Source organism: Colletes latitarsis, chromosome 1 (assembly GCF_051014445.1).
Source record: "Colletes latitarsis isolate SP2378_abdomen chromosome 1, iyColLati1, whole genome shotgun sequence".
NCBI classification, from domain to species: domain Eukaryota; kingdom Metazoa; phylum Arthropoda; class Insecta; order Hymenoptera; family Colletidae; genus Colletes; species Colletes latitarsis.
This window is the reverse complement of record NC_135134.1, coordinates 43383939-43408005: the sequence shown is the minus strand read 5'-3', so window position 1 is coordinate 43408005 and position 24067 is coordinate 43383939. Positions and strand designations below refer to the sequence as shown.

At 36.0% G+C, this 24067-nt stretch overlaps 1 protein-coding gene across 6 annotated transcripts in view; it reads right to left on the bottom strand.

Annotated features, from left to right (window-relative positions):
- The window catches only part of Gukh (NHS actin remodeling regulator GUK-holder), a 138129-nt gene that overhangs the window by 8961 nt on the left and 105101 nt on the right, over window positions 1-24067 (bottom strand). For 3 of the 6 annotated variants that reach the window (XR_013079716.1, XM_076765660.1, XM_076765693.1), the window contains 5 exons: window positions 23814-24014; window positions 22424-23005; window positions 19169-19616; window positions 17056-17896; window positions 12689-12979 (listed from right to left, as the gene is read on the bottom strand). Coding sequence is in view for 5 of the 6 variants with exons in the window: in XM_076765660.1 (XP_076621775.1) it covers window positions 12689-12979; window positions 17056-17896; window positions 19169-19616; window positions 22424-23005; window positions 23814-24014 (2363 nt within the window). In the remaining variant the exon portion in view is untranslated. Of the gene's footprint in view, window positions 1-12688; window positions 12980-17055; window positions 17897-19168; window positions 19617-22423; window positions 23006-23162; window positions 23182-23813; window positions 24015-24067 lie in introns of those variants that run through there. The other 3 variants (XM_076765674.1, XM_076765702.1, XM_076765684.1) reach the window with 3 other exon arrangements.

The window sequence follows — 24067 nt, the reverse complement described above, 5'->3', positions numbered from 1 at the left end:
TACATATACGGTACAAAGTGCTGCATGCTCCTCTACCCAGGTTGTAAGTAGGTCTCTAGATATTAGTCGCAAGCTGATTAATTCTTGCTGCAGCGAAAGAAATATGAAAAAAGTGAAGCTCGAAGGGATGTTGCTTGATTCGATCCGCTAAATTACGCGTCTACGAATGATCACTGAGACGTGAATAATTAAGGAATCGTCACGGTGTAAGTTAATTGAAAACGGGAACCTTCGACGCTAGATTTACGGACATCGATCGCACACATATTTTTATCGAAACTCATCGTGTCGACGGTCACGTTAAAATACAGTTTTTTCTTGTGTCAAATTTACTAGAATTAATTAATGTTTAGTTCTGTGAATTTAGCGTTGAGCAACCGTGTTTCAAACACGGACTTAGCAATTTCAAATAGACCTTCGATTGGTAAATGACGCAGACGCGACTCTGTAATAGGCGAGAGACCGATTGCTATGACAAAGTGTTCGAAGTTAGTTCATGTTAGTGTTAAACGCTACTTACAACGAGGGCTGAGTACGCATCGAACTAACATGCGATACGGCAAGTTTTTTAGGCACACTTATGTTTTCACCACATGCCAATACCTATGGTCGATCGTTCTTTTATTTATAATTTATCGGCGTTATTATAATTCACGGCGAACGGTAGCGGTGCAAGTCGCGTGACAAAAAAAGAGAAAGAGAGAAGAGAAGATAGTTACGAATATTAACAGAAACGTTACACCTTGATACAGCTAAATTACAAAGGTGATAGTTTTTGCGACACGACCATAATCGCGAGACAAACACCGTGTGAAAAACAGTTAAAACTAAATTTAATTTAATGGGACAAGTCACAACATTGTGGCAAACGTTATACAATTTTATGTTTTACAGACGATCCTCTTTTCTAACGGTTCATCGAAAATTTTGCATTTTATTATTATTGTTGTTATTGGATCCAACGTGCAGTGCCAATGTCTTCTGCTGCTTCGATCAACAACGAAACAGAAAATGATAAAAGAAGAGGCCAATTACTCATATGTCGTAAATGAAATCATGTTTAACCGAGTATCTGACCAATTCTCTCATCTTTACGCTTTCGACTGTGTGTAATATATTGTTCCTAAGTACGCGTATGACGTACAGGAATACTCTGTAATCGACTTTTGTTCGCGATTGATTTCCGAGAATGGGCAATGTCCTGTAACGATATATTCCGCTCGATTTGTCTCCTTTGTTTTCCCATCGCGTTTCTAAATCTTCCAAACCGGTGACGAAACATTATTTTAACAGTAACTTTTCAATTGCTGTGGCTCAGTAACGCTTACGATTCTAAAGAAATTAAAGTGACAATTGATACCAATTACACGGCTGAATGGATCAATGGATCAATTTTTCTATTTACATCGGCAATTTCTTGTCAAAATTACTTTAATATATTAATTATTTACACGATTGGACGGAACGTTCGTTTCGAAACAATTATTACAGTGATTCAAAACTTAACCCATTATGTATCGAATTTAAAAATACTTCGTTTAGTAAGAGAAATAATTTCACGCGTGTACCATAAGTAGAAAATTGGCACACCGAATAATATCAAGACATACAATCGTAATAACGCAAGGTAGAATTAGTTTTTATCAACAAGAATCTGAAAACATTCCAGACTAGAAAAGTCAAGTAAATTATTATTGAATATATATATTTTTTTTTGTTTAGAATATTGTATAATAAAAAGACTTACAAAAAAATTATAGTGTACTATATTTAGATTTCAATTTTATGCTCGAAAAATCTCACGAAATGCAATGAATTTTCTAAATATCCTCTAAATAAGACACTGGTACTTAATGGGTTAGGTATAAACATTCTGAGCTTCGAAATAATTGCTAACATTTTTACCATGTAAAATGCATACAAATCACTTTGCAGTAATAGTGAAATGTTGTTCACTGTTTTTGTTCGACGCATTTTACGATTAAGAATTGCTTCCTAAGTTATAAATATTATTATTGCAATTCGTTGTAATCGCTCGTGTATCATAGTACCCGCATTAATTGCATTTCAAAGGTTGAAAACGGAAAATAAATATTCTTTCGAAACGGTATATACATTTTCGTTGATGAAATCGGACAATTGTGTTCCTTTTGTTCAGTTTCATGCCATGTTGCTCCACTTTTTCAATGGCTATAACGATATGCCTGCTAGGATGATTACTAAGAATATACGATGATACCATTATGAATTACGTTTACTTCGAAGTTTTATGTGGTGTCACAAACAGCCGATAGTGTTATCGCCACAATTCCTTTTCTCTTGTTACAGCACCGTCGTCGAAAACTATGTTTCATATTATACGGAAAGGAAATTTCAAAACTTTTTTGGGACGCTGCAGAGTCCCAGAAATACATTATATGACATATCTGACCTAAAGAACCTAATTAGCAGGATTCATTTACGATGACAGAAAAATTGATTTCCAGCAGAAAATTACAAAAATGGTTACGTCTATCCAGAATTTGCAGGGTCACCGATGCTCCCTTTTTCTTTAAACAGAAGTACTGTAGAATATCGATTAAAAAAACTACTAATTTGAAGAAAACCTATTATATGAAATATTGATTGTCCAAAAAAACGAAAGTCCTTCTGGATTTACTTTTAAAAAATTATATTTTCTGTTAACACAAATAACGGCATTTATGATAGATAAATAAACGAATGGGTTATCGAGCTAAAGAAATGTATTACATGATTAGTACTACCGCTGTTATAAGTTATAATATGTGACCTATGTTATCTTTTGTGTCGTAACACGAAAAGTATTCATTATTGATTACAAATTAGGCGAGTAACAAAATTACGCTTTAAGCATACCATTTGTCACCTGCGTTATGGTATTCTGACTAAAAATTAATTTTTATCTTTGATTACAAAAGTAAACATCAATTTTGCGTGCACTCTCGATTACAAAACTTGGAATTTAAAGACACAGAAATGATATTATTTTTGCTGTCCAAATGTTAATGTATGTTAAGAAACCATAAACAATTATTGTTATGTTACGCATATTTCTCGTAAAATTATCATAACAAATGCAAAAATCGTAACGCACTGTAAAATAAATAAAAATTCGATGCTTAGATAAGAAAAAATAAATTCGAAGCAGTCGAAACGAATTTAAATTTTATCTTCGGGTACAGTGTCAAATTTAATTCAATTAATGAAAATCTTTTAAACGATAAAAGGACAGATAGAGTGTGTCAACGTTTTATAACCTTCGACACTTTTTGAAGCAGTGAAAATTAATGTCAAGTAAATATAAAATACACACGGTACAAAATTAATGCAAGTAAACAAGACTTAATTTGATTTATTAATATTTTTCAATATTGTACTGCTATTGTAAAATTTATTGCCACTTAAAGGAGTAGTATATTCGTTGTGACACTATTATTTATTTGAAAACATAACTGTAAACATTTCTTCTAATAACTAGTGACTTGTTCATTCGTTTGCATTGATAGAAAAATTGGACAAATATTATCTTAACTGAAGATGACTTTTTTGTAAATTTTATAATTATATAAGCTTAGAACTAATGAATCATAGAAATATGCCAAAAATAATTTATAAAAATTATTCCCAAATATCTACGTTGGGTTATTCTGTTATAAAAGAGTTTGTATTTCATACGGTTAATAAAAGAATGTATAAAGCAGGGAAAACGAAAAAATAAATGAGAAATATAAAAAATTCTATTTTTTAAAAGTAGATATACATGATAAAAAAACCGACTTGGTAAACATTCAACGAATCATTGATTGGAAGTTATTTAACTCATGGTTATTTATAATAACATGGCGACACTCGGTATGAATTGAAATATGTCGTAACGTGAGATTGGCAATATTCTGCTTGATTATAGTTAACGAGTAGCAGAAACAACGACGGAAAATTCCTGCACAGTCGTTCCATTAAATTTAATAAATATTACACCTTATTTGCTGTAATTTTATTTTAACGAAGTTGGGAAACTATTTATTTTACCGACATGTGCAACAATTTGAAACAAATATACTGTTCAAAGCAATAATAAAGAAAATAAATTCAACGTTCATAAATTGAAAAAATATCAACAAAAATATTTGATCACTGTACTAATGTTTTTTTTTCTGGTTCTGTTATACGACATTCATGTAACATTTTATATTGCACTATTATTATCTCAGTTACAAAACTACCCATTTAAAAACGAATTGTCATGTTTAATATTTAAATCGAGATCGATAGTGATCGATCGAGATGATACGCACTTGAAATTCCGAACCTAAGGATACATGGTTAATAATTTTCTAGATATTTAACATCATAATTTGTGTGAGCATTTATTTATAATACAACTCTATTTTACAGATTAGAAATTTATATTTATATTATTATATAATATCTTATTTCTTCCACTCACGTTATAAAATTAATTTTGTCAGAATTGCATTAAATTAACACTGTCGTTTCGATTAATTCACTAAATTAGGAAATATTACTCATAATAATGACGCATGTACAAAGGTCTGAGTTTACAGTTATGTATACGTTATAAATATTGCACAATACACATATATCCGTAGATATAACTGAAAGCAAACATATTTTACAAATACGACGGTAATATATTTGTAAAGCAAATCTAAACATTTCTTTCAAAACTACTGTTTACAAGGCATAGTTCATTGAATACTGTATTGATAAAGAAATTTTATAATTTGATTGTAGATAACAGAATGTTGACAAAACTTTAATGTTAAATATCTCGAAAACTATTAATCATGTACTATCATACAGGGTGTTCGGTCACTCTTCGGAAAAATTTTAATAGGAGATTCTAGAGGCCAAAATAAGACGAAAATCAAGAATAGAAATTTGTCGATTGAGGCTTTGTTAAAAAGTTATTAACGTTTAAAGTTCCGCCTGTAGAACGGCCATCTGCGAACAGCTGCGTACGCGTGATAGTGGTTCTCACTCAGAAAACTGTAAGACTGTCGATACGTCACTAAGTAGAGTTTCTCATGCTGAGTGAGAACAACTATCGCCTGCACGCAGCTGTTCCCAGATTGCCGTTCTACAGGCGGAACTTTAAACGTTAATAGCCTTTTAACGAAGCTTTAATCGACAAATTGCATTCTTGATTTTCGTCTTATTTTGACCTGTAGAATCCCTCATTAAAATTTTTCCCAGGGGTGGCCGAACACCCTGTATATTTAGGTTCAGTGTAATACTGTCGCAAAGATACAACGACAAATATAAATGTATTAATCTTCTTTAGAGGATGGAATTCAATCTCGTCGACGTATCGTATCATTATTGTCTGGGTTCGTTGACCCCACGAATTGATGGGTGACTAGCACTAAATAAGTAGATGATTAAAGTTACTTGAATACAGGGTAAATATTGTCACTTGTAGGTATGAATTGTAATAGTCTAGTATGTTTAATAAGTTACTTGAACAATTGCTCTAAACTCGTAAAACGGACGAAAAAACAATTAAATAAAACAATTGAAATTGATGGGGGTAACGGATTGAAAGGCCCCAAGCTAGGGTTCTATCTATACAGGGTGTTCTAATTTTCCCAACCAATTCTTGTTTCCAAATTCCAATTATACAATTTTTACTGTAATGAAATCAATAATTATAATTATTTTCTTTCTATAGAAAGAAATGCACAAAATGCATATAACATTATAAAGATCAAATAAATAGTTTAATTATGATTAAAAGGGATACAGACATCGGCTGTAAAATTGCCTGAATAGGAGAAAAAAAAAGGAGAAAAAACATGCATAAGTAAGAGAATGAGTAATAGATAATTCAAATCTTTAACCTCTACGTGAGGTGTAATCAAAAAAATATTGGAAACAATGAATAATGGCAAATAAAACATCAAAATAAAAGATAAAAATGCGACAGAAAAATAACGGGATATTTACATACGTATCTGCGTTTACTGGATATCAGTGATAATTTGGAAATGACGACACTAAACAAAGAATTATTACCTTCTGAATATCAAAACAGTCTTACTTCAACTTGACTTTATCGCGTCACTACGCACCAACCATATTTTTCTGTGTAAAAATGCAACACAAAGCGATGTAAATTTAAAAACGAATAAAATTGTAAAATATATGCTAACCGCCCTTGCTAATCGCAGCGTTGTAAAAATTAATCATGCAAGATACAGTGCGAGGCATTTAACATGCTCACCTAGAATAATTTTTAAATTACTAATTTGTAAATTAAAGTTGCATCGTTTTGGGGATATAAAGGTAAATTTCGATTTCGTAATCGGAATGTCATATTTTTTGTGCAAAAATTTGAAAGTGTATCGAATTTGAAATAAAAATGTAGCATTATGGATGAATAATCCTAAACCTAATAATTAATGAGATATTTGTGCTCCGTTTCTCGAATATTTAAACGAAATTTAATTAAATACATAAAAATTAAAGATTACAGTTTGACACAGTTTTGCTTTGATATCTTCGATACTGAATTACGGACGTAATGAGGTAATATTATTTGTGTCGATAAACACTGTTTTAGTGAAATCTTTGATGATATTGAGTATTCAATTTGGCGTTACGCGAAACAAATTGTCGAGAAATTATTAGGTTCAAAATAAATTTAATATATTTTTACTAGGAATTCATCAACATTTCATATATGAAAAAACAAATTGAACCTTCGAATCTTCACCTAGGAAATAAATTTATACGCTGTATAATGCCACTCTGCAAGTCGTACAACTTTTGCATATATCTTTCATTAATCAAATAAATAGGGGACTCAAACTTTGACCCTAGCGTATGTTTATTTTAGAACTTGAAAATAAAAATAATTATCGATGTACAAGTTTATCGAAATAAATAAAAATGTTCACGAGGGCGTAAAATGATGTTCGAATTAAATATTCTCTCATGAACAACAACAAAGTCTTCTGTTGAGAATATTTTCTACATACTGTTCTCTCATATTTTTCACATTTAAAAAAAGAAGTTCAGTCCATCCAAGTAAATTGTCGTGTAACAAATTTGTCAAAAACAAAGTCAGAGAACAAAATTTTCGGGTCATTTAGGACCCGGCTGATCCTTGTAACATTAAGTGCCTCGCACCGATTCGTAACAGAAAAATGCAATTGTGTAAACCAGAAGGAAATCGTTGTTAGAAAGTGAACATAAGAAAGCGTTCACTGACGTTCTTAAAAGAAAAGTATTCCCTTGACTTACTGTGTCGTCTCGTCGCTATAAAAAGAAGATGCCTTGCCAGCATGTTGGTACGCAACTGCAGCCAGTTTCAGTTGTCAAATCGCGAATACCCACACTCGTTTTACAACCGAATGTACGCGCGTATCGAGACTGGCGACCGTCTGTCTAGCGACAAGTTTTCCTCTTCGCTGGTGGACTGATACCGGCTTATCATTGCCCCCTACTAAAAATGCGAATTCGTTTTCTCCAGACCACCGAACCCGTTCACGCGTGAAGACCTAACAACTTTCCGACGTGAGTGCAAGTATCCACGGCATTGGAAGAGCAAGAATCGACCGGTCATTGATAAACCGTACGACAGGCTTAACGGAGGCTTATTCGAAATCGAAATATTTGCGGCACGCGAGGACCGATCTTTAGATTCCTCGGTGGTAGAATCGAGCAATAGATTCGTAAAGTTGCGTCAGCCTGGTTCTACCGAGCGACCAATTCGACAAAAGACTTCAAAAGGGGTGAAATCGAGGGGGTTTCGAAGCTAGTATTCGCGACTTTAAACCGTAAACGTGAACAGATCGAAACGAACTGAGGGCTGCAGCATTCGCTCGAAAGTATTTCAATCCTCAGCGAAGTAGGAGGGAATTTTGTTTATCTGGATTTGGAATTATCGGCCGGGATAAACATCGCGTCTGATGCAATTCCGTTAGTTATTGAGCCAGCGGCTAATGATGCTGATAAGGGCTAACAAAGTGAGGCTTCATTGGGGGCTCCCTGGAGTTTTCCAGCTCCTCCCCGCTCCCAACATTATTACATTCCGTTCGTTAAAGATTTCCTATTTACTCTCGTCTGGCGATCGTTCTTCCTCGTCGATCGGCGCCAGGTTACAAAGGATAACAACTTAAATAACATTCTCAACGAACAAACAGGGCTGTTGCGTCAGATTGAAGGTTCGCGGTAAATAAACGAACAACTTTCACCGCAATTCGGTCGATGAGGTCGTCTTAACCTGCCAACCAGGTGTGACGAAATAATTCACGATAACTCCAACGATGACTATTTTTGTCATGGAAATTTTTACGCTTCGAATTTGCACGATTCGGTTTCTACTTGATTCCCCCGTTTAAAAGAGGTTAACGATGGATAAGAATCGCGTGACAAATTGATTTGGAGAACCGAAGGAGCGGATTTCCAATTATCTTGAAAAACATACGCAGTTTTCGCGTTCTCGACGACTTCGCGAGTCGAAAATGAAAGAAGAATCTGCACGCGACGAAGGGAAGATACATTTTTAATCGTCTCGGTGGTGTGTAATCGGTGGACGATAGACGAAAAAGAGAAGTAAAATCCATAGTGCGTTAAAAACAAAGAAACTAGTGGGAACACCACGGTTATCTATTAACCTTGCGAAAGGCATGCCTCGTTGGGATTGCTTTGTCAGAGTTATCGATGAAACTATTGAACTCTAAAATATTCCGCGCTGTATACGGAGTGACCAGTGGATTTGCATTTATCGTCCCGTAACATTGCGTGTACGGGGGTTTGCGGCGCTTCGTGCAGCTGGGCGAAATCGAACGGATCGATTGATATGGAAAACGTGACTAGTATGTTTCTCCTATCGTTAACGCGGAAAAACATTGTTCGATCTCGTTATCGTGACCGTCGAACGGATCGTTTGTCGTTTGCCCTCATTAATTTCATGCAATGACACTCTCCCCGTTGTTACGACTCTTCTTTTACATAACGGACACCGATCCGTCGATAACTCCTACATCTGTCCCCTTTTTTCTCTCGATCGTGTCGTATTGGTCCTTGATGAGATCTCCCGCCGATCGATCTATTTTCTGCTCTTACGTTTCGCCTTCGACAATTATCGTGCGCACGTTTTACGTAACTGCTCGTCGAAGTAAAGAACAGAAAGGAGACATAGAGACGTTCGAGCAACGAAACTGCTTAGAAAGTCACGGAGAAAAAATGAATTTTTCAGTTTTCGTCCAGGGGAAACTTTTCTCGACAGAGTTGATCATTGACAACTTACGAGGTTTTTGTCGGGTCAGTTTAGAAGTTCGTTCGTATTTGGATTATACAAAGTGTTCGACCACCCTTGAAAAAAATTTTAATGGGAGATTCTAGAGATCAAAATAAGATGAAAATCAAGAATATCAATTTCTTGACTGAAATTTAAATACATTTTCAATTAAATAAACAATTATAATCCAGTTTTGATAGGAATTGCAAGATTCAAAGCAGATTTTAAAATAAACATAGAAGACAGTGTAAATAATAATAGTTGATATATTCGTCGAATAGAGGATGAAGAACCCTTTAAAATGAAATTCTTTTCAAGTTGATAGCGCAATTAGTTCCGGAGATATAACGATTTTTGTTTCGTGTCGATCGCATGGGTAGTTCCGGAGATATAAGGGTTCGAAGCGTTTATTTACATTCCATTGTTGACGTCATGAGGTTAATAAACTCTTCTTGGAGACCTTGTCGTTTCTAACAGTGGCTCAATTATGGAGAAAACAGGAGTAGTTTCGGAACTGTACGTGTGTAAAGTTTGACTTTTTAATACGCGTAAAATGTGTTTCATTTCCATTGTTTCAAAATTCCCCAAAAATAAGAACAAACTTATGGTCAGACACGATATTTAATGGATATTTGGCGAATTTGTCTTTGTGCCAGCTAAAATGCAAATAATACAAAATTGTATAATCTGGAAAATTTGAAAGAAATTAATTCATATAGAACATACTAAATCAGTTCATTGCATCTAAATTAAACTATCCAAGATAAATAAAATTTGAAACAATTCCTTAATGTCGGAAATAAGTTTAAATAGAACTTTAATAATATGTTTCCAAAACTTTCCTCTGGTTACATTCAGATATAAAATTGCATAAATAATGTTAAACGTTTATTGAACTTTACTGAAACTCTTTAGTTTAAAATAGCAATTAACAAAGTGAACGTTTAACGTTATTCTGCTCGAATGACAGCAAGAGAAATGTGCATCGCAAACTTAGAGGTCAATTTGATCTTTTCTCGGTGATGACATAATATCGAAAGGCACACGCGGGGATGATTTAAAGTGTTGACTTCGGCATGATTGACAAGCGGAAATGGAGAATCGCAAGCAATGGCGATAAAGACTCTGAAACTTCTTAACGATCAGATCGGAGTGCACTTTACAACTAGGTCACTCCATCAGACACTTTTTGGAGTACAGTAGAACAACCGTTTATCCGAATGACCGATTTTAGAAACGTAAAACAGAACATAAGTCTATAGCGTCACAAATCAATTGTAACATTAATAATCATACGCCTGCATTCAACCCTAGATACGAGGCACATATATACAGCGGATGTAAAAAGTATTTGTACAATGATTAATTACGACTAAAATGCTGAATAATAATATTTATTAAACAATATTCTTTAAACAAACGTGTTACGTTTTCCTGATATTTATATAAATATTTATTTGATATTGTTGTACTGCAGACTTTGGAGAATATATGTAACCTGTTTGTTTAAAAAATATTATTCGATAAACATTATTATTCAGCATTTTAGTCGTAATTAGTCACTGTACGAATAGTTTTTACACTCACTGTATGTATCAAAGAAATTGAGTCGTGACCATTAATCATGAAAAAGTAATGGCCATCGTTGCTAAGACACCTGGCATAAGAGCTTTCCAAGCGCTGATACTACGCCTACGAATCAAGTGTTCTAGTTTAGTGTTTCTAAAGAACGAGACTACAATTGGAAAAGAAATTAAACGTTATCGAACGTTCATAAATATGTAATATTTTTATAAAAGCGTTGGTAATTAATAGGAACCAAATGTTCGAATGCATCGATAAAAAAGTTAGACCTATAATTCTATCTGACTAGTCGTACAATATTTTGTTTTCATTTTACTTGTTACACTTCTTTTTTACAGTTTCCGTTTCAAGTTGTTACTGTTAATATCTACTATGTTTCCGTCTGTAATTTTTAAAATAAAAAGAAATTTATGGTTAATCCTGTAAATGAAAAGCTTTTCTTAAAGATTCTTTCTTTTCATAGGAATTGACATTACTTCGAATATAAATTCACGATGGTATCATTTATGTGCATTTCGTAAGACAAATTAACTATCATTTTATTACAAATACTTTTATTATTTACTACCTCATGACGTACTTACAAAATCGTGGAAACGAACTATGGTAAGATGTTTCTGCTGTTTTTGCAGGCATACGTTATACAAAGGGAGCAAGCAAACGCATTCAGAATTTAGAAAATTTTTTCATTTTCCGTTTAAAACAAATACTTTTGCGAGTTAAGTACGCTAAGGTATTATAATATTCTGTCGAAAGCACCTTTCGATGATCCTTTTATCGATCACCAAATTTCTGTATCGTTTCCGGAATATTTGAGCACTCTGGCAAGCTCTATATCCGTAGCCCTAGGTCGAGGACTCTTTGGAACCGTCGCGATAGGAATAGAAATCGTTACATTCATGTCGAAATTCACGTTGCTATCGATTCGAGGTTCCGGACTAGAAATTGTCTCGGGATAATTGATTCTCTCCTTTAACAATTCTTCCTGCAATTCTTCCGATGGCGTTCTACATATCTTGGACGATTTGTCTGTATTGCTGGAGAACTTTTTGATAAACATTATCGGACTGTTCGCCATTCGATAACTCTCGCTTCGTTTTACTTTACGGTCGACCCTATCGCCTCTCAACGCGTCAGATTTCTTCGCAGAACTATTATCAGGACACGTCTCGGAAACGTCTGAGGCATCTGTATCATTTGCGTTAGGACCGTCGATCGTGGACACGGCTAGCAACGATTTATCCGCGCTTTTCGCGTGACTATCGTTATCCTTGATATCGACGGACTGATAATCCAGCCTCGTAATTTTCCTACAAAAACTGGGCGTATCGAGATCCGACACAAGCAATTTCCTACTCAATTTCGGCGTGTTGCCGGTTTGCCTGAAACTTTTTGGACACAGAGCCGACTTCTCGAAGTCGAGTCGTAAGTTGGATTTAAAGTCTGTCGTCGATGCGTCTATTTTATTTACAATTCGATGGTCCCTCTGCCCGTCGAGGCTAACGTTACCAAGCTCCGGAGGGTGGTTCTCGTCGCAAGCGGTTGCATCCGTTAACCTATCTACGTACGTTTTGTTAGGGCAGAGGTTGGATTTGTTAGAATCCCGGACTTTGTTACTCGGCGCCAGTGCCAATGTTCCAGCGGTAGTTCGACACGTGCTTTTGCCCGAAACCAATGGACTTCCGTTGGCGATCGGAGTTGCGCTCGCCTCGTCGCTCGGGCGAGAATTGGTCGTAAATGTAAATGGTGCTTCTAATCTACCGACGTAGCCAGTGCAATCACGTTCGTCAGAGCTCGTACCAGAAGCCGTCTTACCTTCGTCGTCTTGCACGTTGACGTACGCCCCGCGAACTTGTCGATGCGGAGTCGTGGGACTCGTGGGACCCACCACGGTCGACGGCGTTCGAACGTAATCTGGGCTGGCCGCTCGATCGGGACTCCTCGCCGCTCTGATGATCAACTTGCCTAATTGAGGCGAAGTGGGTGGCGTTGATTTGCTTGGCCCGTCGACCGTGTCGTTGGTCTTCGCGACCGCTCGGACGTTCGGAATCGCGCGGTGCAGCAACGGCGATGGGCTCGGGGACGCCCCTTCTCTCACGAACGGACCTGAATTACAACGTACAGAGAACACACGTTAGTTGGAAATAATCACTTCCCCTGGGCAGTCGATCGGCGACCACCTGTAAACCAACTGCCCCACAGCAGTGGTTTTTAACCTGCTTACCACCTTTAAATAATTTTTAAATGTACGCCTTCGATATGTGTTAAAAAAGATAGTACGTTTTATTTGCCTCTCTCGATACGAGCATATTTTAGGTGTATCGTGAAAGAATGCAAAGTTAACCTTCAAGCACACAACTGGGTCCTATCAGGTATTCCACAACATAGTAGCCTTAGCCCTTATCAAGCTGATTGAAACTTGCATAACTTTGTTTTACAAAATGAAAATAAGTTTAGAAGAAACATCAAAATCCTCCGAGACTTTTTTAGCTTCAATTCTAGCAAATTTTTGGTTTTAAAATCAACGAGTTTACCATTAGCATGATCTTCGATAAAATTTGTATCAGACGGGCAAGAATTGTGGATCCATGTTCAATTTTGACGTCATCGAGATGAATGTAATTGTTAAAAAAATTCTGTAGCGTTTCCGGATTGAATATTTTTATCCATTAATATGCAAAGAAAGAAGACTATATTCCTGTCCTCTGATCCAGACTACTCACTTAAAATTTTACACAATATGCATCGTAACGTCTGGGAGAAACACAAGTGGTCTATTTGGAAGCACGTAAACAATGAAAAGTGTTCAAATAAATGTGTACTCTGATCTTGTTCTCGAGTTATAAAAAAATACAGGACTGTACACGTCGAATCGTAGAAATTCTCAACCTTTCAAACGAACCAGACATTTATTATATTTGCTGGCTACCTTTTTGCATGCCTAACGACAACGAGCGTTTAACGAACAAACTTTTATAAATGGCCTCAAAAATACAAATTCGACATATTTAAATCCGAAGAACGAACAGGAAATATGTTGTGTACGACCTATCCACCTATCAGAAAATCATTCATTCAAGAACTGTCTGGGTTACTCGGCTGAAATGTGGCGGTGCACAGTCATGCATAAACCGCATGCGACGTATAACATCTAATGGAACTTCCTCCAATAACTCATGCAATTGATTACTCAAGAAATTGATTTAAGTTTGACCTTAATTAATCTCCCATTGAGGAAATCGGGTCCGATTACAATATCGCCAATTATCTCTGCCCACGCATTTACACCGTATTGCTGTTGGTAATACGATTAAAGAATAGCTCGTTTAAAGACAATAATAATAATAAAGAACATAATAAATTAAACCACCGCTGACGCGAATTCACGCATTATATAATACAATTTGTAAAAATTGCATCTCCTACACGCCTGTACTAATGTTAATATACAAAACACATTTACTGTGTTGCATGAGAAGACTAAATTCTTAGTGACTACTAATTCGCTAGACGAAACATACAGCGACCGAAATAATTATTGGTTTACTATTCGCAGTCGTATGTTTTCTGCTCCTATCTCTATGAACATTCTTGAAGATATATGACGGTAGTTGACACAGTTCCGCAAATATATGCCCTAACAATGCTGCACCACTCGAGTTGAGTCAGAACAGCCTAAAAATTAAAATGCAACTTTTCAAAAATTTGTAAAAAATCATAGCCGATGCCTAAAAGAATATATCAGGCGATACAAAATAAAGAAGGATCTACTAAATATTAAGTTTTGTTTGTCTTTGTATATTGGAGTTATTCGTTTGTTACCTTATCAAATACTTGTTCATCATTTATTGAGAATATATAGAGAGAACCTATATTTATTTCGTACAGAAATGTTATAACACAAAGTTTATTATTATTATTAATAGGAGTTTATAGGTTCAACTAAACTATATTACATTGTTACTTATCTCAAAAATGTATAATTATAGAATATAAAATAAAAAATGTTGAATAAAATAGTAAATCAAATTATTTCGGTCACTGTATAACACTCTAATTCGAATATGAAACTTTGTCAATGTTTCTTTATAAAATCAAGTCTATTAATAATGAATAATAAACGCTAATTAATAATGAACGACAACTAACTCAATTTATAATTGCATTTTACTCTTCAGATTTCATGCATGCATAATGAACATTTACTTCACTTTTCATTATACTATGTCGGTAATTTACATTACTCTATTCTGTCAGAGTTCATTGTTTTCAAAAATTCTTCTCGATATTGTAACAATATTTATGTAATAAACGGGTAAATATACTGCAGCTACGAATCGTTAAAAACGCATCGAGGGAGGACACCAGTATAACACGTTTAAAAAATCTTTTATTTATACTACTGTTATCGACGATATACGATCAATTTTTGTATCAAAAAAATTTATGTTACTTGGAGATATCAGAACTTTTTCAATTCTTTACCAGTCTTTTTAAAATTATAACAAATATTTATTTCGTACAGTAGGAATACCACTTTAATAAAAGTAACGTAGTAATATTGTCATATGCGATTTTATTACGAATTTATAATGCAAAATAACCCAATATACTCGACACGTTGTTATGAATGAATTTCAAGCATTAATATGATTATAATTAATAAAGAACAACTGGTATCTTTTTTCGTTAGAGTAGAAGATTCTTAATAATTCTTTTTCATGATTTCTTTATAATTTTCTTCGTGATTTTAATTTCTAGAAATGGTATCCACATTAACAGTAGTTATCGTTTAATCTAGTTCGTGAACAAGTTGGTATTATTATGTTCCAAGAAGAACTTTTGGTACCATCCGTGGGTCTGATTAAAGTGACAATGTGAAAGACTGCCGGACGCTGACTTAATAGTTGCCTATTAAGAATGAGCAAGTGCCTGTGAGACAAGATGATGCGCCCATAAGCCTCGTTTAAAGGCGTCATGAAAGCGACGTTAGGGTTTCATGCTGCATTCCTTTTAGGGCTTCTCTTTTTTTGGAACTTTACAATATCTACCAATCACATAAAAGAGGAGGATATGTCACTCTGGGATCAAACAAATCGCGTTATTCGTTGATTGTCTCTCTACGAAATGAGTATCGAAAGATAGCATAACATCGAGAACATCGAAAGAAAAAGAAAATGTAAAATGTTTGATTTTCTTATAATACTGTATCACTTCAACCCTCTATTGCACAATGTGACAGTTTGGAAATCTGATAAAAAGAATCGTTAAATTCGCTGTGGAATTTGACATTTATACGAGAAAAGTTTAAGGGAGAAACAAGGTGTTTCTTCATTTTTTTTTGTTCAGATTTTATTATCGTTAGAAATAAAATTTCCTTTTTCGAAGTTCCTGGAGTATCTTGAATCGTTTGATATACGCTTGTCATATCTTCTGTTTTATGTGATTGGCAATCGTCTAACTATTTACAAAATGCATAATTTTACATGACCAGGTTGGCATGCGTTAATAAGATTATTGTGGGTCTTAAACTATAAAACAGTGTTTCTCAAACTTCGCCTTTTCGCGGACACCCTCGACAACGGAAAACACGTAAGCCACTAGAGTAAAATTAAATTATTATGTTTTAAACATATTGTAAAACTATCATTACAAAAACTGAATGTAAATTAAAAATTCTTATTTAATCTCACCGGTAAATTTCTTATACATTATTTGCTAAAGCTATCAAATCTAGTGAACTCTGTAATAATAAATTAATCACTTGACTTTCAGATAAAAATCAAATAAACTGTGCTGTATTTTAATACTTTCAACGGAAGCAGAATGGAAAATGTGATAAAATGGATATTCAGAAACGAAACAATAAGAAAATAATAATATCGGTTCAGGTTCCACGTTCAGTCTTCCTGTATTTAAACAAGGCTAATAAAGAGCAGGCTGTTTGCACGACCATGCGGTGCAGAATTGAATAAAAAATGTTAAGGCCTTACTGCGAGAAGCATTTTTCTAATTCCGCTATAATATGCCTCTATTTTTCGTTCGAGAGCTGGCGGACCGTCAGGGGTCCACGATCACAGTCTAAGAAACACTGCTATAAAGTATCAACGAACGAAATTGTTAGATATTATTATCATTTGTAATCGAACACAAATTAATATTAAACGAACAGTGAAACGTACCTGGGTTGAACGTAGTGTGCGCCCCTTTTCTTCTTTTCAAACTGTCGGACGAGTAGACGACTTTGCCCTCCGAGTCCAGCGTGACTCTGGCGCCCTGTCGTTTCCTCTCTAAAGAAGAGTCTGGCTTTTTTGGTAATTCGCTTAAACTAACATACTCGGCGTCTTTCTTGAAAATATCTGAATTCGCGTAGGTGGTCGTAGATCGAACTGGAGCGGTGCTCGACGACGAACCGGAATCCTGACGTTTATCGTTGTTGTTTCTCACGTCGGCTATAGTGACATAGTCGCCGGAGTCTGCGGTTACTTCGTCCGGAACCGCACTCTTCGTCACGTGCTTCCTACCTGGAAGCACGCCGCGAAGCTTGCCCAGAACTCCGCTAAGCGGACTGATCTTGGACGATTGCTGCCCAACCGTGGATCTATCGTTTATCGGGGACGGTAACACCTGAACGGTGGCGTACAGATTTTTATCTTGCCCGTTGATCACCTCCATCTTGGATGTTCCGACGGTGGCGGACATGAGGACCGCGCCTCCGGTTTGAAGATCGGACTTTCTCGTCTCGTTCGTCTTCTTTATTTGATCCGTTTCCTTCGCGTGCTCGTCGTCCGAACCCGGTGGCGTGATCACGCACATGGACGGTATACGACTAGTATTGATCGCCGTTTTTGAGCGAATTCTCTCGATTCTCTCGCAGCCTTCGAGATCACTGGACTCGGAGTACTCGAATTCCGAGCACGAACGTCCTGTACAGGCTGGACTCGAGGCCGATTCCACGGGCGAGGATGAGGTATTGTGTCCGCTGTCCGGAGATTCGCCACCATTTTGGTTTTGTCCGTGAACCTATCGATCAGACGAGTTTCGTTTAAGGGGGAAACCACTGTGATGGATTGAAAACATCGAATTTCTCTTTTCAATGTTTCGGGTTTTAAGAATAATCCCCTAAAATATTAAAGTAAAATTCGCAAAAATGACAAAGTTACAGAAAAATTAGTAGACGTAGAACATGAGTAATGCTTGAAACTAACTGCTCTTTACTTCGGAACATTCATTTGAAACTTTTTATTATTTCTTCTTTAGGTATGTAGCGTCTAAGATACTTCTTTGGGTATGTAGCGTCAAAGTAAATGTGAAAATAAACATAGAAAACAGCAAAAATTATAGTAGCTGGTATAGTCATTGGATAGAGGATGAAATGCCCTTTAAAATGAGCGTTTGTACAAGCCGATAGCTCAATTAGTTTCGGAGATATAGCGATTTTAGTTTCAAGTCGATGCGATGGCTAGTTACGGAGATAGAGTTTGTTTACGTTTTTGTTGCGCTCGCGCGAGTTCATTCATCCCCCGCGCGCGTAGATAGTAAACAGTGCGTAGTAAATTCTTGGAAATACTACGCGCCGGTAACTACTACGTGACTTGGTCGCGAGTCACGTACGAGAAAGAGAGGTCCGGCGCGACGCGTCAGACGGAGACAGAGATAGTCAAATTAAGAAAAATGCCCTTTTATATAAATTACGATATCTCGAAAACGGAAATTCCGATCGACAAAAACCAAAAACCATTTTAAAGGGAAGGCTTTGCCGCTTCTAACAATGCCTCAATAATTAATAAAACACCAATAGTTTCGGAACTACACGCATCTAAACTTTCAGTATTTTTAATGCGTGTTAATAGCCTTTTCTAAAGCGGAGAGCGGAATTTAAAAAATTACCTTTTACATAAATTACGATATCTCGAAAACGGAAAGTCGGATCGACAAAAACCAAAAACCACTTTAAAGGGAAGGCTTTGCCGCTTCTAACAATGCCTCAATAATTAATAAAATACTAGTAGTTTCGGAATTGCACGCGTCTAAACTTTCAGTATTTTTAATGCATGCTAATAGCCTTTTCTAAGGCGACGAGCGGAATTTTAAAAATTACCTTTTACATAAATTACGATATCTCGAAAACGGAAAGTCGGATCGACAAAAACCAAAAACCATTTTAAAGGGGAGGCTCTGCCGCTTCTAACAATGCCTCAATAATTAATAAAACACTAGTAGTTTCGGAAGTGCACGTGTCTAAAGTTTAACTATTTTTAATAGGCATAAAGTTTAACTATTTTTAATTCTTACCATAGCAACAACGGTAAGGCTAGACTTTCTTTCCGGTGGTGGAGGCGCCATTAACGCGGTACAAACTGTGCCCGCGGAACTTGTTGTCGTAGAAGTGGAACCCCTTCCAAACAGTTCGTACTCGTTTTCGACAATCGGTGAGGTAGGATCGGAGCTGATGTCATTAGACCTTGTCAAGGGACTTTGAGGGACTGGATCCTCTTCCCTTAAAGTTTTCAGACCGGAGTCCACGTGGAATGAGGTGTAATACCCTTCCGTGTCGCAAGAATACACGGACGATGTTTCACCGTCGTCGGAGAAGGGCACCACAGCAATATCTTGTATGATATCTGGAGTTAATGTACCCTCTGACGTCACCGAGGATGAGGCTGAGGTATCTCGTCCTTTAAATCGTCGCATGTGACTCAAAGAAGTTGACGATGTGCCGATCGATGCTGTCGTTGTGGATCTACGTATAAACAGTTTTTCATCGTTAGAAAGTATGGAAAAAATAAAAGTTTTACAACGAATTTTAAACGCATAAGCCTTGATCCTTAGAACCAAGCAGGCTATTAACCCTTAAACGACGATGGTTCCGTTATGGAAACGCTTGCATCGAAAGACACGTTGTAGTATTGGTCATGCTAGCACGCAATTTTTAAGAGATGTTAAAATCTGCTAAAATCTGAATACAGTGTCTTTGATCATCTTTGTTCGAGAAGTTACAATTATCAGAGACGTATCATCAAATATAAACAAAGATAAAAAAGCATACGTTCAATTATTCATAGTACATAAAAATGAAGCGTTACCATAAATGGACCCAGGCCAGACCATTTACCATAAGCCTAGCATTTACGGGGACCTCAAACTTATACGAAATATGTTTTTTCAAGTATAGAGAGTTTCTTTAAATTATTAAAAATCCCTGATCATAATAAAAGAAAAAGTATAAAATCAATAAAAAGTACTCTATAAAGAACCGATTATTAATTAAATAATTCTGTTTGTTAAGACGTTTGATCTCAAATAGTTTTAGAAACAGAAAGTATTATATAATTGAAAACAAAAGAGTTTTAACCTGCCCAAGCTGAAGCCCGTCTTTTAAGGGTTAATGTATTTATGTACTATGCAGAAATCATAAGTTGCCGATGAACGAAATTATCTGAACATTGTCATATCTGCAAGTATATTGCATGAAAAAAATCGCTAAAAAGAAACATGGAGCCAATGTAATCGCTAAGAATCTAAGAATCGAATTTATGGATACTCGACAACTTACGATTTGAGCACAATACATACGTCCCAAGCAAATCTTAAGAAAGTAGCAAGAAATTGATCTAAACTTTAGAGGCTAATAGCAAATCTTTACAGCACATTCATTGCGCATTAATCGATCACATTATATCATCGCACCAAACTCGTAAAATATAAAACATACAGACACGTGGCAATTAAGGGTTACGACACTACGAAGTTTACGAAGAGTAATAATTACGATCTGCAGCCTCATTAATTCTAAAGAATCTTAGTCATATTATAGAAGTGTTTTAATAAATTTTTTAAAGTTTTAAAGTACAATATAATTTGTAACAAGCAATTATCGTTTACCCAGGAACAATTGGTTAGCACTCCGTAGGTCTTTTAATAGTTAGGCTGAGAATTAGGAGTATCATTCGGGTGACTTACTTCAAAATTTATTATTTTATACATTATCTAGACTTTTCATAAATTAACATTATACGTTTGAGAGTTATAATTATAATGTACAATACATATAAAATACATAAATCACATTTGAACAGAAGTCAGACAAGTAATTTTTTATTCTTTTCCTAGATTCGATCGCTTGTCTCTGCGTCTGTTCAAAAGTTTCACTTAGATTCTTTTTCCTCCACCCCCGTGGCTTAGTTGAAGAATAATACTACATTATAGCGACTCGTGCAAGCGAGTTGTTCCATAATTCGTGGTACAAAAGGAAATTATTCTTTATCTCAAAATAAGCAAAAAATCGGTTTTAAAGATTAGTTGGTTATGGGTACACCTGAGCATTGACTAAACAGATCTTTAACTTAATATTTTTGTTAATGCTTTACAATTACATATATCGATTCGAGAATTGCTGGGTAATATTCTCTCTGTCATTTTACTTGTTCGAAATCATGCATAACTTTTTCTTTAAACTACGTATGATTTTATTTTTAGCACACACGACTTCGTTAATGTAATGCAAAAGCTGGTCGTTACTTTGTCAATGTTATATAAACGTGAACGCGAATTGATGAAAGTTTATGCTGACTCGTAAGATTCGTTGATCGTTAGACGAATCACAAATCTACGCGTACGTCCAACAAATCTTCAAAATCGATTTCTTCCAAAAGGAAACCTGGAACGAAAACAAGCTTTCTCTACATTGCAGAGTAATATTTGAATGAGGAATCCATTCCTTTCCGGTTGTACCACCCAGATCCACAAACCTACAAAAATAGAAGACAATACGAGTTCGGCCAATTCCTTACGAAAAGTGAATAAGGTCATTTGTTAGAATATATCAGTAATCGTATACGTATTGTCACTCAAAAGTTTGGAACACTTTCGAATTCGTGGTCCACCAACAGAACCATACGAAAAGTGGATAAAACGTTCAAGTTGTCATTTGTGTTTAATAAGGAAGAAGAGAGAGATTTATGAATTCATCTGGGCCCAACAACTAAACTAAGATTGAGAGTCCACTTAAGGGTTAACCAAAGTTTCAGTTAACTATTATAATAATATTATTGCTAAATTATAAATAAAACAGTATAGAATATAAAAACAACATTATATTTTCTTAATTACTTAAAAAAAAACCTCAAGTGTCCAATACTAGGGTAACTCATCCTATACGTTTGAAAAATCGAATTAAATCGTACATAAAGGGGTTAATATGCGAAGAAAGTAGTTTTTGTTTTGTTGCTGTATATTGATCTCTAATATTGTTAAATTATAAATAAAACAGTATAGAATATAAAAACGACATTATATTTTTGTAATTATTTAAAAAAATCCTCAATTGTCCGGTACTAGGGGAACTCACCCTATATGTTTGAAAAATGATTTCGAATTAAATCGTACGTCAAGAGATTAATATGCGAATAAAATAGTTACATTTCTACACCGATCGAGGGGTGGTTTCAAGCTTTTGAACGGCAATGCGTGTTAAATAATCGTACGAAGGTATCCGGTTTCCGTTAGATAGCGTTAAAGTGATAATCTTCGAACCTCCGACAGGCATACCTTGGTTGATGCGTGGTGGTGGTCGTTTCGCTTCCAATACTCGCCCTTCCACTTTCGGATGATGCACTCCAGTTTCCAGAGCTCGAGTGCGGTGGGTCGTCGCGACTGCTTCCCTTTCGTCTTTCTCTTCTTTGGGCCGCGCTTTCGCGCAATTTCACGCTCGGTTGTCTTTCCGTGCTCGGAACAGACACCGGTATGCTCGAGGTGCTCTTTCCGCTCGAGCTCGACGAGCTAGGCTTCCTTTCGTGAGACTTGTCCTTCCTGCGCCTGGTTGTTACCGTTTCGTAAATATTTGTTTCTTCCGGTGATCTCGACTGACCTTGATCCTGCTCTGACCTCTCTGTAGCCGAAGCGGACGATTCCTGTTGGTCTTGCTGATGCTGTTGCTGCTGCTGTTGCGCGGACTTCGGACTGATCAGCTTCAGTCTCGACATACCCCACGCCTTCAACGTGTTGAAATGGGACTTCTTCTCTGTCGGCGACTCCTTCTTCGACGAGCCAAGGATGTCCGTGCTCGCCGATCGTTGGGTCCTCGACGCAATGGCCGACATCGTTTCCTCCGCTTCTTCGCCGATCGCTTCCCTGAAAATAAAAGTGGCAACGCGCGCCTTGAGATCGGTCCTCGGTCGATCCACTATATTTTATACGCATATCTAAGACAACATGCCTTACTGTATTCAAAACCATTGCACACGTTTAACGGTAATTTTAATTTTATTAATCGTATGAGTATACTTACTAATTATCACGACGCTATCGATCGTTTCCGCAACTCAACGCGTTAATTCGATCGGTATTTCCTGCATGCTTTACACCCAAGATTGCTACTGTTTATTTCTCTTGTTCCGTGTTTTGATTTTGTACATAGTGTCTTACTTTACGTTTTTATTATTCTTTTGTATTTGTACCTTCCATTACGTGTTTCGTAAGGTTTCTCTCGTCGGTAATTATAATAGTACCAATAACAATAACAACAACATATAGAAATTTTGAACATCGTTCTAGTCTGAAGTACAAGACGTCTATCAGCTCGACTAAAATAATTGGCATTTTTTGGTTAATAATTAAAGTAAAAATAAAGAAGAATATAATATATAGGTTGCTACGAGTATCGATAAAATTTCTGGTTGTACCGAAGTAAAAACAATTTCTTGCGAAACGGAAACTTCCGAGTTGGACTTACTGAAACCAGCACTAGAATTGTTTTCGGAATTAAAATAATTTTTGTGACAAGTGTATCGACAAAGTACAAGAAATCGTACGAGAAGATGGCCATTCTGCGAGTGATCGGTATTTTAGAATACATTTTGTTTGAATAAAGTTTACTTGAACAGAAAAAACGCAGACTTATGCAATAACGTGTTATATAATGTTATTTGATGAAACTTACCCTCCGATAGCCTGACGAATTTCCTTCTGATCGGTACCAGCGATCGTATTTCGTCTCTTTCCCCTAGGCCTGCGAGGTCGCGACCGTCTTTTCACAGATGTTTCTTGATTTTCCGGACCAGACAGCAGAGATCTTCTTCTCATGGTCATTCTCTGGAATCCTTTTCCGCTGACATCCACCGCCACAATTTCTGCGGGGAATCTGCGACACAAATCATATTTCTCTTACAACGCGTCTCGACCGACGACAACTCG